The sequence below is a fragment of the Ambystoma mexicanum genome, chromosome 9 (assembly GCF_040938575.1).
Source record: "Ambystoma mexicanum isolate Mex_15411 chromosome 9, UKY_AmexF1_1, whole genome shotgun sequence".
In the NCBI taxonomy this organism is placed as follows: Eukaryota; Metazoa; Chordata; class Amphibia; order Caudata; family Ambystomatidae; genus Ambystoma; species Ambystoma mexicanum.
Window position 1 is genome coordinate 986,674,949 of NC_090931.1, and position 17,662 is coordinate 986,692,610.

Below are 17,662 nucleotides of genomic sequence, written 5' to 3' on the forward strand. Positions count from 1 at the left end.
CCAGGAAAGGGTTAAATGACTTTGAATGGGGGGAGAGGGGGTGGTTTTGAAAGTACTTACCTACTTAAGAATAACTACGTGAATACTTGTTTTATTCTGAACTCTCTTCTCTTTAACACTACTCCCAAGAATATTCTAAATGCAACAGTGATATATTAATGCCAACAGCACCCTAGCAATTGAAGTCACCCGAGGGTGTAGGTAGTGCCTGTGTGTCATCCCAAATGGGCATTTGCTGATTTAGATTACTAAGTGTGTGTATTTTTGGAGTGTATGTGTGTGTTGCTTTATATTGCTCCCTTCTAAAGAAGGCTTATTATAACTGACTGATAAATTAATAATTGTTTACTCAAGAAAGCTTGAGTGTAAGTTTATTTGAATACTTGTCACTGTGAATCTCTAACTCCCCTACAGCTCACATTGACCGCTCTTGAGATCAGCCTTGCTGCTCCACACGCTACCAACCTGTGTAGTGCAGACTTATAATAAAGGGTGGGTTTCTATTGTCAGGGGGTCAGGGGTGTTTTAGTGCACCCAAAGGGTACTGCACACAATCTTGCCTAACAATGATGCCTATGGAGTTTGTCAGACTCCTAAATTAAAAGAAACACAGAAAACATAGAATTAAAAGTACAAATTCCCAAAGTTCAGCAAAAGAGCTGGGGTCTCTAAGGTGGGAGGAATTTAGCACCAAACTGAAAATTCTCCCTAACAAAGCTCAAAACAGAATCCTTGCTGGTCATGTCGTCCAACTTTTTACTCGCCTCTCTGGGGAATTTATGAAAAGTAGCCAACTTTGGACCGACCGAGGGGCAGGGTGCACCACCAAGCACAGATGTGGGATGGGGCAAGTGGACAGAAATCCTGCATCGGAGACAGCTACACTATATGTTGCTTCCAGAAGGAACTGAGGCAGGCTTCTGTCACACACCCTAAAAGGGTCAGCAACAGAGGGGGAAATGGGAAGCAGGGACTCCATCGGAGGATCCTCTCTCAGAATGCCAGTCAGGACTAATTTAACCACTTGCTTCTAGGGTGCAGACAGCCAAAGAGTCCACTGATCCTCTGGCAAGAGGCATGCCATAAGTTGAAGTCTGCATAAAGCCTAACTCGGGAGGTGTGTAACCCACCAGCATTCTTCAGGTGAGCAGCCAATCCAGTCAGGCTCTCTTTCCTATGTTTAGAGACCTCAGTCCTCCACCTCACTGGAGCCAGGGAAAGAACATGAGGAATAGGGTTCCCTTTTTAATCAAATATCTCTCCCATCTTTTCAATAAAATGACTCCAGGAAATTGGAACACACTCAAAGGAGATCCCAACACTAGTCGACACTGATGGCAGCAGAGGCCAGCACTGAGGCTTACATGTCGATATGCGGTACTGATCAGCATTGGGAGGAGAGAATCAGTCTCTGCCCTAGTGGCTGTAAACATGCAGTTGCAGATCAAGGAAGTCCCTCTGCTGACATCAAGTGCTTTGGGCACTTGGCTTCACCAACAGAGCGGAAGCCGAACCAGTTAGTGCTTTGGCAAAGCTGTCGAGCATTTTATGACAGAATTCTTGATATGAAGTGGAGGAACTAGTTGTGGAACGGTACCCGAGTAGGCAGTGTTTCATCGAAGGTGTTCTCATCGTCCCTGGCGTGGGAATGACCACTCCTTTTCTTTGAGGAAGAAAAATAATGACGTTTGGAGTCACTAGGAGAGCGAGATCTTCTGGGCTTCTTTTTGTCACTCTTCTCTGAACAGCTCTCCTCTACCAGGTGATCTCGAAGGGATCAGGCCCTTTTCGATGGATTAGCAGGTTTGGCAATCCTTGTACATGTTCTTCCACATGGCAGTAGAGGCACACCTTATGGGGGTTCGTGAGTATTCCGGCACGGCACAGTTAAAAATATAGCAAGAGCTAAGTGGCATTCCTCAGCCACAAAATTAGTGTGCAGAAAAAAACCACTGGCACCATATATCCTGCTCTTGACGTCACGTCTGGCATCATGGACATACAAACGGCAAAGAGTGAAGCCGCACTGGCCCCCTGATGGCAGTAAACATCTCTGCTGTTCATCAAGCTAGAAGTTATGTTTAGGGGTCATTCTGAATGTTGTTTCAATGTCCTTGTGTGGATTAAACATTTATTTGAGATTTAGCAGGCCAAGACAATTTTAAACATGTTGGTATAGTTTTGCTGCACTTATATTGCATTGCATGTTGAGCTGGTTCAATGACCTGGCTTGAATCCTCCATGTAAAGAAGGAACACAAGAACATTCTCACAATCCGACATTCTCACAAGTATAGGAGAAAAAGGATAGGTGAAAAACAATTTCATCACAAAACAGATTTCTACTTTTCATTCTCCAGCTAAGCATAATAATGAAAATCATCTGTACCTCTTTATATAAAATATGTTCTTCACTTCCAAGAGATTCTTTTCTTTTCAGTCGAGATGGAGGCTGACGTTTTACTTTGAGAGCAAGTTGAGCTTTTGCTCTGTGAGCACTTGTGTCTAAACGCTGAGTCTCTCCTACAGATGTATCAAAATCTAAAAAATACGAATACAAGTAGTTATGAATTTATCAGCAATAACAGGATATACTATGTATTTAAACGTAACTTCATTTAAAAACAAAATGGAAAAAAAGGAGAGCAACAGAACCTCAAAAATAATTACCACCCCATCTCTGTATGGTGTGGGCGGGCAACTGTTTGGTTGTCTGTCATTTTAAGCGATGATGGAGAGGAAATTGACAGTTCATGGATGTTGAGATTTTAGAAAACGATATAATATTGCCCCCACATTGAGAGGTTACAATTGTCACAAAGTACAACCCAATTGAACTCCTACTGAGGTGAGAGCCACTACAGCACCCTTGCCCTCAGCTGAAAGTGGTCAGAGAGGCATCTCTGAAATACTAGGGAGCTCAACTGAAGAGTCCAAAGTTGAGTAGACCATGATCCCTGCCAAAGCATGGGCACAAATCAACCTACTGGAACTGCGGACCACCAGGCTGGTGCTTCCTTCGTTAGGAAACAGTTTCCTTTTGCTGTTTTTCTCCTACAGTCTTCCATTGCTACTGCCTGCATCATGACCTGACTTTTTGGAGGCAAGTAAAGCCTTCCACTTTACTTTACTTGCTTTTGCTCACTTTTTATGGGGAGACTGATTAGTCCCTAAGACTATCAGTACTTGGAGACCCTTGCTCCCTAAGCAGAACCCTTGTATTTCTAAAATGACACACATCACTTTACCGTGAACTGCGGTTGGGACTCAGTGTTCCTATAACATTTTCTTTTTTTACCTTTGATGTTACTTACAGACACAAATGTCTACAGTATGGGCTGATGGCAGTGGATATTTTTCTAGCCGGCTTTTACTTTTCTCTTGTGCACTTTTGTATTTTACATGAATACGATTTTGAGTACCATATAAAAAAACTGCTCGCCATGAGAATTTCACCTGTGAGTGGGCCATTTTGTGCCTTGGACTTCTGTTAGGGAGATGTATCAGTTTTATGCTTAATCCCCTCTCCTAGTGAGACCCCCATCACTTATTGCTGGACGTCTGGATCTTTACCTTTCTATCCTGAATGAGGGGAGCCTTTTTCCCCCTCATTCACTCTCATTTGCTCTGACTTTTTTAACTCTGTATCCTGCGTTTTACCTTTTCCTATGGAGTCTGCTTTCCTCCATATCTCTTTAAAGGCATCTGTGTTTAAGTTTTGCAGCACACAGCACCCCATGTACAGGGTTGCTGGGAACCCTTTGGGTTCTCCTTTAAGATTCTTTCACCATCCTTGACAACTACAGCCCTTAAGGATAGAGGATTACTTTGTATCCTTCCTAAAACGTTATACTATAAGAGATTAGCACACACTACCTTTTGTGGAGTGCTATGGGGATACCTAGTATCTCCCTTCTTTCTACTCCTGTAACTTTCAAATCACAGGTATGGCTGGTGGCAGTGTATTGTTCTACCAACTATGGTGCTATTATTTAGTGCAGACTGTGTTCACAGTCTTGGTTAGGCACAATAGGGTCACCTATGTTCTAACATGGAGGCTACGTCCTTGTTCCACCATTTCTCATGTGGTTGCACTTTGTTAGCCCTTCTACCATTCTTGGGAGGGGGGAGGTCTATGTGTGAGTTTTGCCTTTGGCGGAACCATTGGTGTCCTCACCTAGGCTCCAGTGTCTGCGACGGCAGGAAGTGGGGGAGGAGTTTAACTCTACCCTGCCCTTTTGTCTGGCAGAGTGCCTGAATGGAACCAGTTCCCACTGGGGGCTGCCTGTCCTGATTGGACAGCCACCCGCCCCCTTCTGTAAAATGCTGAGAGAGTTTGCAGAGGGATGAGTGGGAAAACTGAATATAAAGGTGAGGTTCCTGAGGTAGAAGGCAAGTCGACCACTTGAACAGAATATTTGAAGCGAAAGACTACCAAAGACGTCTGCAGACCCTTCCAGTAACCGTGAAGCGACCACTGCTGTCCTGACCCCGTTTTATTCTCAACAGGGGAGCTCAGAAGAAGACTACTCCTTCCGTTTGGGTGGTGGGACCAACCAGCCCCAATACAAACTACAGATCGAGCCATCTCCAGAGGTGCTGTGACCTTCCAGGGCTGCAAAGCACGAATACCAGGAGACCTCCGACCCATTTGCAGTGCAATGTCTTGGCGAGGCCAAATCCATCCAGAACTTTGGTGAGCTCCAGTTGGACCTACATAGGCACGCTCCCGCTCTTCTTAGTCCCCTCACCAGAGTGCAGGACTACAGAACGAAGAAGATGGACCGGGCGATAACCGTTGTTAGGCAAGATTTGGGTGCACTACAACAACCTTGACCTCCTGGCAATAGGAACCCAACCTTTGGGATAATATGTCTGTACTACACAGGTTGATAGTGTGGCTGAGCAGCCTGGCTCATCGCAAGTGGGTTCAATGTTAGCAGTAGGGTGGTTACACAGAGATTCACAGTGACAAGTATTCAAACACACTCTTACACACATGGTTTCTTGATTAAACAATTATTAATTTAAGAGTTCTGAAGAAGTTAATCCTTCTTCAGAAGGGGCAATATAATAGTAACACACAAATACACTCCAAAATACACTCTTAGTTTCTCTAAATCAACAAGTACCCATTTGGGATGGCACACACACTTCCTACACACGCAGGTGACTTAAATAGCTAAGACACTGTGGACATTAATATATCACTGGTAAATATAGAGCAGTACTGAGATGGGTGTCAAAGTAAAGAGGTTTTAGAATAAGAAAAGAGATCACACAAATATTCTTAAGCAGGTAAGTACTTTTCAAACCCACCAATGAAAAGGAAGTTAACCCTTTTCTGGAAGGAGGGTAAAGACACTATAAGAGGAGAGAAGAGTCATTCAGGGAGCCATGCCAGCCAATGTCAATTGGGCAAAAGTCTAGGTGAGCTGAAACACTTCTACCAGATGAGTAAAAGTCTTGCACAATGTTTCAGAAGTCTTTGTAGAGAAAGTAGAATCAAAGTAGGACCACAAGCTGTGAGACTTGTGAGGTGTAGAAGATGCAGGCAACTCTACAAGAGCAACCAAGACAGGTCTCAACTGAGAACAAGTAAGGCTACAAGACATGAGGTAAGTTCTCTTAGACTTTACAGTAACTTTGGTTAGAAGAAATGGTTCCAGCTGGCTTCTGTTCCTGTGTGGCTCTGCAAATCCTTTTTGTTCATGTGCCTCAGTTGTGGGGACAAGAGGGAGGACTTCTGGGGACTCCTGCAACACAACGGGACGTCAGCGATGACAAAAGGCAAACTTTAATTCAGTGGCACTTCTGAGTTTCAGCTCCTTGCGCCTGACAGCAAATAGCAACACTGTGCTTCTCAGATACCACTTCCGACTTTCCTTGCTTTCTGGGTCAGCACTTTGTTGCGGTGGCTCGGGCTTGGTCAGTCCTGCATCAGGGAAGTCCAGAGGATCTTCCTAGCGCTTTGGTCTGACCTGAAAGTGATCCATTCGATTTGGTGTTCCTCTCCAGGCACTTAGGTTCCAGCAGCAGCAGTTGAAGTACAGCCAGCTTTGGGAGGATGTCCCCTTTGGAGTCGATTGGTCCCACCAACTCAAGGGGAGAAGTTGTCCTGGCAGGGCTTATCTAGTCAAGGCGAATTCAGAGCTTCAGCACAGCAGCAGGGCTTCACCGGGCAAACCAACGTTCTAGGAGTTGCAGCAGGCGTCTCTTCCAAGTTCTTCTTCCGATTCCTTCGTCCAGTGGTCGGCTGCTTTCCAAGCCAAAAAGCCTCGACTTTTATGCAGGTTTCTCCCACTCATTCCAGCCTAGCTGTCAATCACACAACAGGGTGGCACCTCCCTCACCTGCCTGCCCCTGCCAGACATACTGGAGCCAGAGGCGGGCATTTCTCGGGAATCCCGCCAAAGACAAAACAAAGTGACCAAACCTGGTTTGGTGCAAAGACTAAATCTCAAGAAAGACCTCTCCAGCAAGAAATGGCGTAAAAAGACGACTGGGGCCATTTTGACAAAATGGGCAGCCCTGGGTGCTTTACTGCAGCTGCTAACACAGCCAGCGGTAAAAACTCCCAATGGTAGTTAAAAGTAAACCACTGCCGCCAGCCATTAATTGTAGAAAGGGTAACAAAATTGTTACATGAGAAACTAGACAAAGGGGATACTAAGTAACCCCTCCAGCACCCTATTGTAAGATGGTGTGTGCTGGGTCTAGAAAGTTACAATTGTAAGTGAAGTCAATTTCACTTTACTGCTCTTGGAAACAGTAGTTTATCCAAAATAAGGTATTTAAACCTTTGGGAAATCTGAAAGACTTCCCTGTGCCATATGTGTCACAATGTAAAAAAGATGATGCCTATGGAGTTTGTCAGACTCCAAAACCAAAAAGAGACAGAGTTTAAATCACAGTAAAATATGAGAGTGTGGGAAAAAGGTCTCACTCTCTCCAGGTTGAAAATTACAAAGTCCTAGAGTCCAGGAAAAGTACTGGTGGTCCCCTAAGGTAAAGAAGAAATTAGCACATATCTGAGAATTCTCCCCAACAACCATTTTTTGTTGGAGTTGATAAAAAGGCGCCAAAACAGCAGACCGACCCAGGAGACCAAAGAAATCCATGCCAAGGGTCGTCTCTCGCAACTGCTGCCGCAACATCCAATTCAAAGTCCTTCCATTTGTCACCAGACTGAGGAACCAGGAGACCGGCTCCATATGTGCGGTACAGGAGAGAATCCAGCTACACTTGGGTAGAACTTACCTTAGGCCGAAGAGTCGCCCCAGTGTCAACCCTATCTCTGGCCCAGGTTTGACAGCTTGTGTCCTATTAGGGAGTCCTTTGCAGGGTCCGCCTACTTTGTGTTATATTACTAAATATTTCAATTTGTGTGACTAACGCATAACTTTACCTGTTCTGCTGCTACGTAAGACTGTGGATTCCACTCCTATACTGACTTTTTGGTATAGTTAGGGATTGGACTTTAAAAAGCATTAGAAGCCTTGAAAAGTGTCACTACAACATAAAGAATTGCCACCGTATATATAACCAACTATTGTCCTTCCAACAGATTTTTTTTGATGTGGTTTTACTAAACGAATACCATTACTGTTTATGTTGTAAATCAATGTGAGTGCGCGGTAGTACCGATAATACGGTAGAACTGACATTCTCTGTAACAAATGCAACTGTGACCCACTACTATTGAATCAATCGCCTATAAAAAGTATTGCTTGTGTGTGTTAGTTAATTGAAACAAGTATTTATTGACCTTCTTTGTGTAAATAAGAATAAACGTATAATTTTAATATAACATTTACTGTGTAAAGGATTCTTTGGACTATTGGATTTACTGGGTTCAGTGTACTTGCCTACAGCTCACAGCCTATCTGCTCTGCCATTCTACCAAGATCCGTTGGGTAGTACAGACTTATACTAAGAGTTGGGGACCGCTATGCTAAGGGATCATTTATACAGTCTTATCTCAAGTGGACTTAGGAAAACTCCTTTAACACTTTCTTCCTGCCCTCTGAGGTTCAGAATTGCCGTAGATGGAAAGCCTTTTCATGGGCAAAGTGCCGGTCTGTGTTTGTAGCTGGATGTCTGTCTGGACCCAGTCCACATCCAAGCCAAATTGTGTGTGTTGCTGGGCAGATGTGGTAACCAGAAACTGTCCATGATTGGACAGCTCCATACAGTTTGAATAGTGCAGATCCTTACCACATATGTGATTGGGGGAGGGGTTGAACTCCAGTACAAATCTTGGATAAAAGAATAACTCCTGCAGCCATTCAACAGACCATCAGTGGAACCAAGAGCCCTACTAAGAAGTACATCCTATGACAACCTGAGGACAACTGTTGCAACCAACCAGCAATGCCTCCAGCCAAGTCCCATTGAAGCCCCTCGTCAGTGCTTCAATCCCTTAGCTAGTGGGAATAACCTGTCCCAACCTCCAATTGTGGATCTGTGCCTACTCAGCCTTTGGAGTGTCCCTCGACCACCAGGTGGACTGACCAGCTCTTTCCTGGGTTACCTTGCTGCACCGGTCGCAGTTCTGAGTTCAACCTTAGAACTCTGCTGATCTCCAACTTGTGGAACAAGTCAACTGTCCCTGCAGTTTCAGCCTTCATGACCTAAGAAGATGTGCTGGGCCGGCTCCTTTGTTTTCGCCATAAGGAATGACTGTCACTGTCAAGATTGTGGCAACTCATGCTGAAACCGGTCTGTCCTGGAGGTATCCTGAGGTAGTCTGCTCCCTGGAGGTCTTCCATCCTGTTGTGGTAAGGGTGCCCATCAGTCCAGTCTCCAGAGCCGTCTTGTCAGAGTCTGGAACTACTGACTAGCCAGACCTAATCCAGATGCCGAAAGGGATCTCCTCACCTGCAGCCCCTAGACCTCTGTCGACCCTACAATGCCTAGTGGATCCAGCAGATTCAAGAACCTCCAAAGTAGTGTGCTGAAGAAATCGGAGTAAGGTGGGTGAGTTTGCATAGCTATTCCTAACCACTCTCCCCATAGGGTTGCATGGGTATAAAGTCCTAACCTTAGCTCTCCCATGCCTGCCTAAGATCGGTGGTGGTCTGGCCAAGGATCTTCTCCGACCTTCCCCTAGAGTGGTGGGATTGGAAACAAAACATCTAAGAACTCATATTCCCTGCCAACAAGGGTTCACCAAGGGTAGTTTACTCTTAGACCACTTAATGAGGGTTATCTCACCACACACCACCCAGACTTAGCATGACCATGCCCCGTACTATGATTTCTAGATCCTAGCTACTTGTCTACCGGCAACTTCTCATGACCTAGCTCTGATGCGGTTCCCCCTTCCCCACTCGTATAATTGGGTGCTACACGTGCCCTCACTCCAAACAGACCCCTTGCTGGTTTTCACATTCGCCATTCCGCCCTACCCACTCGGGACATCAACCCCCTATTCGATAAACCTTAATGGGACCCAGTCCCAGAGCACACCTCTCCCTCTTACTACTAATCCAAGCACCACTTTACATAAGATGAGCTAAGATTCATGTGGAATATAATAACTATTCTGCCTTTCCCACTCTGGTCTTTACCCCGCTGTAACTCTAACGGGAGTACATCTCATTCTCCTAGCGCTAATCCCAGCACTTTATATGGGATGAGACAAGATTCACGTTGAATTATGCTCCTTCTACGGCAGATTGACTTCCAATCGCCTTTACAGTATGCCAGTTTGTTATTAAACCGCACACCCCAATACAGAGGCAGTATGCCACTATTTTGGGGGCATAACAAATGACAGTATAGGTCTTTTTCACCAGTACCGCCTGGCGTATGGGTAATATGATACACTACCCGTCCTGCACAGACATGCCTAAAAATCCTATACAGCTGTCAGCACAGCTTTTTCATCGGAACGGAGATGCGTACAGGTTATTCCTGACACACTGCCCCTCACTCCACCTGACATGCGCATTGCATATCCAGCGCCGCACTACCCGCTACAATGCGCAGTGCACCTTCAATCGAATTCGACACAGGCACCATATGAGGCACCTATCTGCTAGCTACGTGCAGATCACTCTATTCACCACAGCATACCTGACGGACGGCTGAAGCAGATAAGCTCTGTGGATTTCCTTTTTCCCCCTTCACCGAATTTTACATCTCCTTATATATTTAAAATAAAATTATTACTTTAGAAGCAGATGCCCTACAGCAGCACAGCTGTACCGACAGCACTAAAACTCACTACCTTAAAATCCGTTATGTCGATTCCCATACTGTCGTCTCACCATTGATTGCGCATTAACGCACAATGTGTAAAGTGACAAAACTTTAGCCTGAACTGTATCACCAAAAGTATAATATACTTGTGATGCGTACGAAGCAATAGGTCTACATATAAGAGACTGCAGCATGACCACCTTGTTTTAAATGTATGCACGCCCACCTCACTGTACCGCATTACCTCTGCGGCACACATCTGGTCGACCTCATACAACCTCTAACCCAAGCGGGCCTCTTCACTTTCGCTCCATGCGGCCAATCCACTTTGTATGCGACCAGGATTGCATCATTCCATCAATAACTTTTTTATTCCCAGCCCTCTTGAAGTGGGCAGAGGCTGAAACGGCTATTTGGTTTGAAGCGGTCAGCAGGGGAGGTGAGGAGGAGGTAGGACCTCTAACCGAATGGAGACAATTGATGGCCACCATCAAGGCCCCCCCCCCGCCCACTCTCAGTAATGATGATACGGACGAGATGAGGACAATAGACCCGCCTGAGGACGTACAGGCTGTTGATACGGAGATTATGGCTCAAGTTGAGTGGGCGGGAGGTAGCGGGACTGAAGAATGTAGTTTGTAATGTTACCTTGTTAGACTTGAACATGGAAGTCCTGATTATTGTAATGTTTGGTGTGTTATAAAATAATAAAAGATGTTTTTTAAAAAAAAACTTTTTTATTCCCAGCCATGAATCATAACCAGACGCGACCCTGACCAAACTAGCCATACGGTACCTATTGAAGAATCTGGGGCAACAACCCCCTACAGCATCTATACCTAACCTGGTAAGAGCACTCCTTTACAAACAATTTCAAAACCTGCACTTATCCATGACCTAAAACTAATTTGCTGTGTCTCCTTTTTCTTATCCTTCCACCTCTTTTTTCCCCCCTTTTCTCCTATGCTTCAACCATGAATATAACATGTTGTTACCATGACAAATGCATACTATCTGATGCACCATGCTGTACTTCTACTTCTAACTAAAAACCTAACTGTACCACTAACCCAATGTGTTTTAATCTCACTCACATGTCACTGACACCCACACATTCACCCTGATCAACAAATGTTACTACACTTGATGAATGTAAAATATGTGGGTTACTGTTGAATATAATTTTAAACCATCAGCCTTGAGAAGGACCCTCCGGGGTCGAAACACGTGTCGGCTGACCACCTTTTAGACTGCGTCCACACTACGAGCAATTAAGAAAAACACTTTGAAACACTGCATCCAGCGTGAGAATCTTTTATTGATAAGATTCAACAACAAAAACGTCCTTTTGCAAGGTAACCAGGACTTTCCCACCATCTAAGAACTTTACTTGGCCATTTTATTGTACTTCTGGAACATGTCCCTGCAAATGCTGATTTTTGGCAACTCTTGTCCGTGAATCGCAAAGTAAACCTCCATGCAAAGTACATAATGTGGAACTGTTGACTTTTGGGCACTGGGCACAATTCCGAGCAGAGTTGGACCTTAAATCTAGGTTTTCATGTGGGTGTTCGGTTTTCTACCTTACTTGGCTGTGTCCAACTGGTTCTAAATTGCTATTTGTTCAGTTTCTCACTTTCTTTACCATACACAATTATTAAAAGTGTTGCTCTTAACATTACTTCCTATTGAACAACTGTTTTGAAGGTAAAGCGTTGGTTTTCTACTACTAGAACGCCCAACAATGAATATTTGTATGACAGTAGTTCTACAACAATACTTACGTGAGGTTTTAATTGCTCAAAATATATTTAAAAGCCTAATAATTAATTGTATATTTGTGTACAGCTTCTGTCTAACTTATTATTGGAGTGCTCTGTGTGCATCGCATTGTAGCCCTAGACCACTCTCACACCCTCTTGAGTCTAAGCAATACTGCTCTTCTACACTATCTTTATTGAGTTTGGCTAGATACCAGTGTTTTCTCCTTGTTCACTATAAAAAGGGTGGGCTCTCAGAATCCACCCCCAGGATTGATTCTCAAAATCCCTCTCAACAGTGTAGGCCTGGCCAAGGTTCAACACGGAATTCCCCTAGTGTGGTAGGACTGGGAGAGGACACTGTGAGGTAAGATTTTCATATCAATGATAAATCTTCCTGATCTGTGTCAACCCCAGAACATTTTGCTTTGACTAGGTAACTATTTTACCTTGTCCCTAGGTGAAGAGGAATCTTGTTCCGCTCTCACCTAGTCCTTCACTCTTTTTATGGGTATCTTTTTAAGTCTCTCCATACTGTATGATTGAAACTATAGTTTCCTACAACTTTTGCGCTACGTCTGGGTTGCCTCTATGGGCTCCCCTGTTCATTTCTCTTTCATTTACTTGGGTGAACTACAGTTCCCAAGCAGTAAATAGAGATTTTCATCCCCCTTTACATACACCCCACCTTATGTGGATGGCTGGGGGTGAGGGAGGGGCGGTAGAGGGGGGGAATACAATGTATCCCCTTTCTTACTTACCTGGTAACATTTTGTTACACTGCCACCAGCCATTCAAAGAAACTTGCAATTGTATCTACTTTTATGACTTTTTAGTCTTCATTACTCGCAGGCTGTTAATTCAGCCTCGGTAATGCACAGAAGGGCCATCTTTTTGCTAAAATGGTGGGCTCCTTTTTTGCCAGCAACCTCAGTGGCTGTTTTCTCTTCAGCAGGAATCCTGTGGAGTCCCTGCCCATGGCTCCAGAGTGTCTGGAAAGGCAGAAAGCGAGGGAGGAGTCCAACACACTGCAGACCTTTGTCTTTCACCTTGCCTGAAAGGAACAAACTTGCCTTGCTGTAAAATGCAGGGGGGAGAATGCAGAAGTTGTGCTGTAGTTCCTAATAAATACTCTTGATCTTGGAAGCTGAAGAGGTAATGAACCACTGGAGCCGGAACCAAAGAGGAGGATGAAGAAACGACAGCTGTATCGATTTCCAGTGACCGGAGAGCCTGCTGTGTAACCAGAGCCTGCTGTAATCCTTCTTTCCAATCGACCTATGGATCCCGAAACAGACTACCCAGGACCTGGTCAGATAAACTACACTCAAGAAGACCTGCCTTCTGAGCTTGCAGGGCTGCAATACCCCAATACCCTGGGAACAAATCGAGCTAAAACTTTGGTGGCATCCTGCTATACCTCCAGAGACATGAACAGAGTCCGTAAAGTCCCCTCACCAGAGTGCTGGACCTTACAAACAACTAAAATCCAATCAGCGATATTCAGTCTTCTTCTGGCTCCTGAAAAGCGTACCAAAACCACAGAGCCGAATCCAGCCACCAAGAAACTCTTGTCCGGAGCCTTCTCTATTGATCCCTCCTGGAAAAGTCCTTCCAATGTCCTGTCTTCTGTCTTCATGATAACAGGTTTTTGGATGCATATCCTGAAGTCTTCCTGATGCAACTCTTCTTGTGTACGGAGGTACTGTGTTGGCTGGGGTATTTACTTAACTTAAGCCTGTGTTATTTCTGTAAAGCTTTTGGGGTGTTTTCTGTGATTAGGAGTCCTCTCATCCAGTTCACCCAGGCCCACTGCTGGAATCCTCCTAGGGTGTCTTCTCAGAAGTCCCTGTACCGTAACTAACTTTAAAGTGAACTACTTGTTCAACAGCCTTCCACAGGAACTCTGACTTTTGCTTGTATCAGAAACCTATCTCACCCTGCCTGCAGCTAGTTCCTAGACAACTAGGGTCCCTCTTCTACACCCGAGTGAACTCATGCAATAGAAGAAAAAGTTACTTTCTTACCTGGTAACGTTCTTTCGATGGGATGTTCCGACATATTCCACATCTATGACAGGTAATCACCACAGCTGTGCTGCTTCGGAAAATCTTCGGCGTCTGCATCAATGACGTCGATACGCTGTCCTCGAGGGCCTCCGTCGAGTCGACGTCACCAGATGTTACAAGTAGGACGCATGTAGCCTCAGTTGTAGTTTTATCCCCAGAACGTGTGGCACCAATCTTCTGCAAGAATGACTACAGAAAGCCTTGCGGAAAAGAAAGCTGCAATCGCATCAGAAATTCTGTAGAGGGGCAGATAGGGAGGGAGGGAGTGTTGTGGAATACGTCGTCGGAACATCCCACCTGAAGACCGTTACCAGGTAAGAAAGTAACTTGTTCTTCGAAGGGATTGGTTCCTCCGACGTATTCCACATCTATGACAGACTCCCAAAGCAGTACCAATGTATGGAGGTGGGAAAAGAATTTAGAATTTTAGAATGCCCAATCCAATTTCAGAATAGTGGACTGCCTTACCAAAGGCAAAATCCTGCCCATGGACAGTATCCAAGGAGTAGTGTTTGACAAAGGTATGGACAGAGGCCCATGTGGCTGCTTCACAAATGTTACGAATGGGAACACCCCTCTGCAGAGCAGTGGAGGCAGCCACACCCCTAGTAGAATGGGCCCTCAAGCCTACTGGAGGGTCCTTACCCGCCAGACGGTAGCATTCCGAGATGGTCAAAATAATCCACCTGGACAAGGTCTGCCTAGTAACAGCTTGACCCAAACGCCTTCCAGTGTATCCCATAAAGAGTTCATCGTCCACTCTGACCCGGTACATGCGTGAGATGTAGAAGCTGAACGCTCTCCTAGTATCCAACATATGGAGCCTCTCCTCTTCCTTACAAGGATGCGGAGGAGGATAGAACGCTGGCAGAATGACCTTCTGGCTTAAATTAAATTCCGACACAACCGTCGGAAGAAAAGAAGGACGAACCCTAAGGACAACCCTGTCCTTATGGAACACCGTGAAGGGCGGATTGGCGGATACTGCCTGCAATTCACTCACTCTGCAAGCAGAAGTAACCGCAACTAAAAACACAGTTTTAAAGGTCAACAGTCTCAAAGGGCAAGAATTTAAAGGCTCAAACGGAGCTCCCATGAGGAATTTTAGAACCAGGTTCAAATCCCAACCGGGCACCTGGAAAGGCGACGGTGGGAACACATTAGTGAGCCCTTTCAGAAACTGAGAAATCAAAGGAATCTTAAAATAAGAACACTCCTCCGACAAGCGCTTAAATATGGACAGCGCCGCCAGGTAACCTTTAATGGTACCCACTTGCAGGCCCTTGTGGGCTAATGAAAGCAAAAAAGACAGAACCAAGGAATGGCACATGAAAAAGGATCCACATTCTTAACCCTGCACCAGTCGCAGAACTTTCTCCAACGGCAACGGTACAGGGATTTTTTTGCGGGCCTCCTGGCCAAAAGCAACACCTCCATCACGTCTGCAGGGAGGTCCCAATCCTTACACCTCAACCTTTCAGAAGCCAAGCATGAATGTTGAGGGACTTGACCTCTGGATGGAGAACCTGACCCCCCACCCCGTGAGAGCAGATTGCCTCGGTAGGGAAGACGGCGTGGAGGCTAGGTAGCCATGTCGAGAAGGTCCGGGTACCACGTTCTCCTGGCCCACGCCGGAGCAATGAGGATCATTCGGGAACCAAACCTCTGCAGCACTTGCGGAATGAGGGGGACTGGAGGAAACTCGTACAGTAGTGGGAAGGACCACTCCACTACGAACGTGTCCCCTAAGACGACTCTTGTAGGAAATTCCCGCAAGCAGAACCTTTCGCACTTCCGGATGACACTGGTGGCAAAGAGATCCACTTGCGGGGTCCCCCAAAGGGCAAAGATCTCCAGGAGAATCTCCTGAGCTAGCTCCCACACGTGAGAGACCGTGCTCTGCCTGCTCACAGCGTCCGCCGCCACGTTTTCGTCTCCGGCCAGATGAACTGCCGAGATAGAAATTTCCTATTGGATGGCCCAGAACCAGAGCTGCATCGCCTCTCTGCACAGAGGGAGAGACCCTGCCCCCACCCCTTTTTTTGTGGAGGTAGTGCATGACCACTGTATTGTCCGTCAGAATCAAGACATTCTTTCCCCGTACAGATGGCAGAAAAGCCTTCAGGGCTAGTTTGATGGCCCTCAGCTCCAACAGACTGATATGGAGTCTGGACACCGACCAACGACTGCTGACTGTCAACTCGTTGGCATGAGCTCACCATCTCGTGAGGGACACGTCCGTCACAATCGTTACCTTCGGCCAGGGTAGCCAAAATGGAGCCCCCTTCATCAGACTGCCTTCGACGGCCCACCACAGAAGATCATGGGCGACCGAGGGCGACACCTGAATGGGGTCCGACATCCTGCCGGAGGACGGCGACCACTGCAGCTTGAGAGCCCATTGCAGAGATCTCATCCGCAACCTGGCCTCTGGCAGCAGAAGAATGCAGTATGCCATGAGGCCGAGCAACCTCAAGAACTCGAACACCGGGAGACTCTGGGCATGTAAAAACTTGTGCACCATCTGCAGAATGTACCAAGCCGTCGCCTGGGGAGGCGAATACTGCCCTAGGGATGTGTCGAGCACTGCACCGATGTACTGGAGCCGCTGGGTAGGTGTCAAGTGGGACTTCTTTAAGTTGAGGGAGAAGCCCAGCCTGTGAAGGGAGTGGCAGGTGACTGACAGATGATCCAGGACTTGCTCGGGAGAACGCGCCCTGATCAACCAATCATCCAGGTAGGGGTAGGCTTGAATCCCCCCTTTCCTGAGATACGCTGCCACCACCACCACCATGAGCTTGGTGAAGACCCTCGGGGTGGAGGTCAATCCGAACGGCTGGATCCGAAACTGAAAATGCGAATCGCCAATCGCGAACTTCAGGTACTTCTTGTGCTTGGGATGAAACGGCACATGAAAGTAAGCATCCTGGAGGTCGAGAGACACCAACCAGTCCTGAAGTTGAAAGACCTGGAGAACTTGAGAAAGAGTAACCATCTTGAACTTTTTCTTCCTGAGGAGCTTGTTCAAACCGCTCAAGTCCATGATGGGTCTCAATCCTCTGTCTTTTTTCGGGATCAAAAAATATGGGGAATACCATCCTTTGTTCCTCTCCGCTACAGGCACCAGTTCCATGGCGCCTTTCTCCAGCAGGGATTTGATTTCATGCGCAAGGAGCGGATCCGGACTCTTCAAAGAGAGATTCCCTGGTGGATTGTCATGAGGCCTCTGTCGGAAAGGAAGACAGCAGCCGTGGGGTATGATCTCCAGAACCCCACACATCTGAAGTAATGACACGCCATTCTACAAGATGCTGCGCCTGCCTTCCCCCAACTGGCGAACCATGGTACATGGCCTCATGACTGAGCTGAGCGGCTGCAGAAGTGCCTGAGGGCAAAGAGGCAACTGCCCGAGCAGCCTTGGCACCTCGAGTACCTTGTTTTCCACATCTGGTACTCCTACGGTGGCCCCTTTGACTTGCAGCTCCCCTCGATCTACCAAAGGAAGAGTAGTATCGAAAAGAACCTCCCCTCCATTGCTGTCCCCTACGATGAAAAGGCGGAGGTTGGCGAACTGCAGCGCTCAACGACTTCGCTGCAGCTTTGGAGGTCTGCAACCTCTCAAGGCTCT

At 46.3% G+C, this 17,662-nt stretch overlaps 1 protein-coding gene across 2 annotated transcripts in view; it reads right to left on the minus strand.

The window, feature by feature from the left end:
- Window positions 1-17,662, minus strand: part of LOC138488866 (neurabin-2-like) — a 1,321,710-nt gene that overhangs the window by 594,790 nt on the left and 709,258 nt on the right. For both annotated transcript variants that reach the window (XM_069616225.1, XM_069616224.1), the window contains exon 12: window positions 2,389-2,540. In XM_069616225.1, coding sequence (XP_069472326.1) covers window positions 2,389-2,540 — 152 coding nt within the window. The remainder of the gene's footprint in view (window positions 1-2,388; window positions 2,541-17,662) is intronic.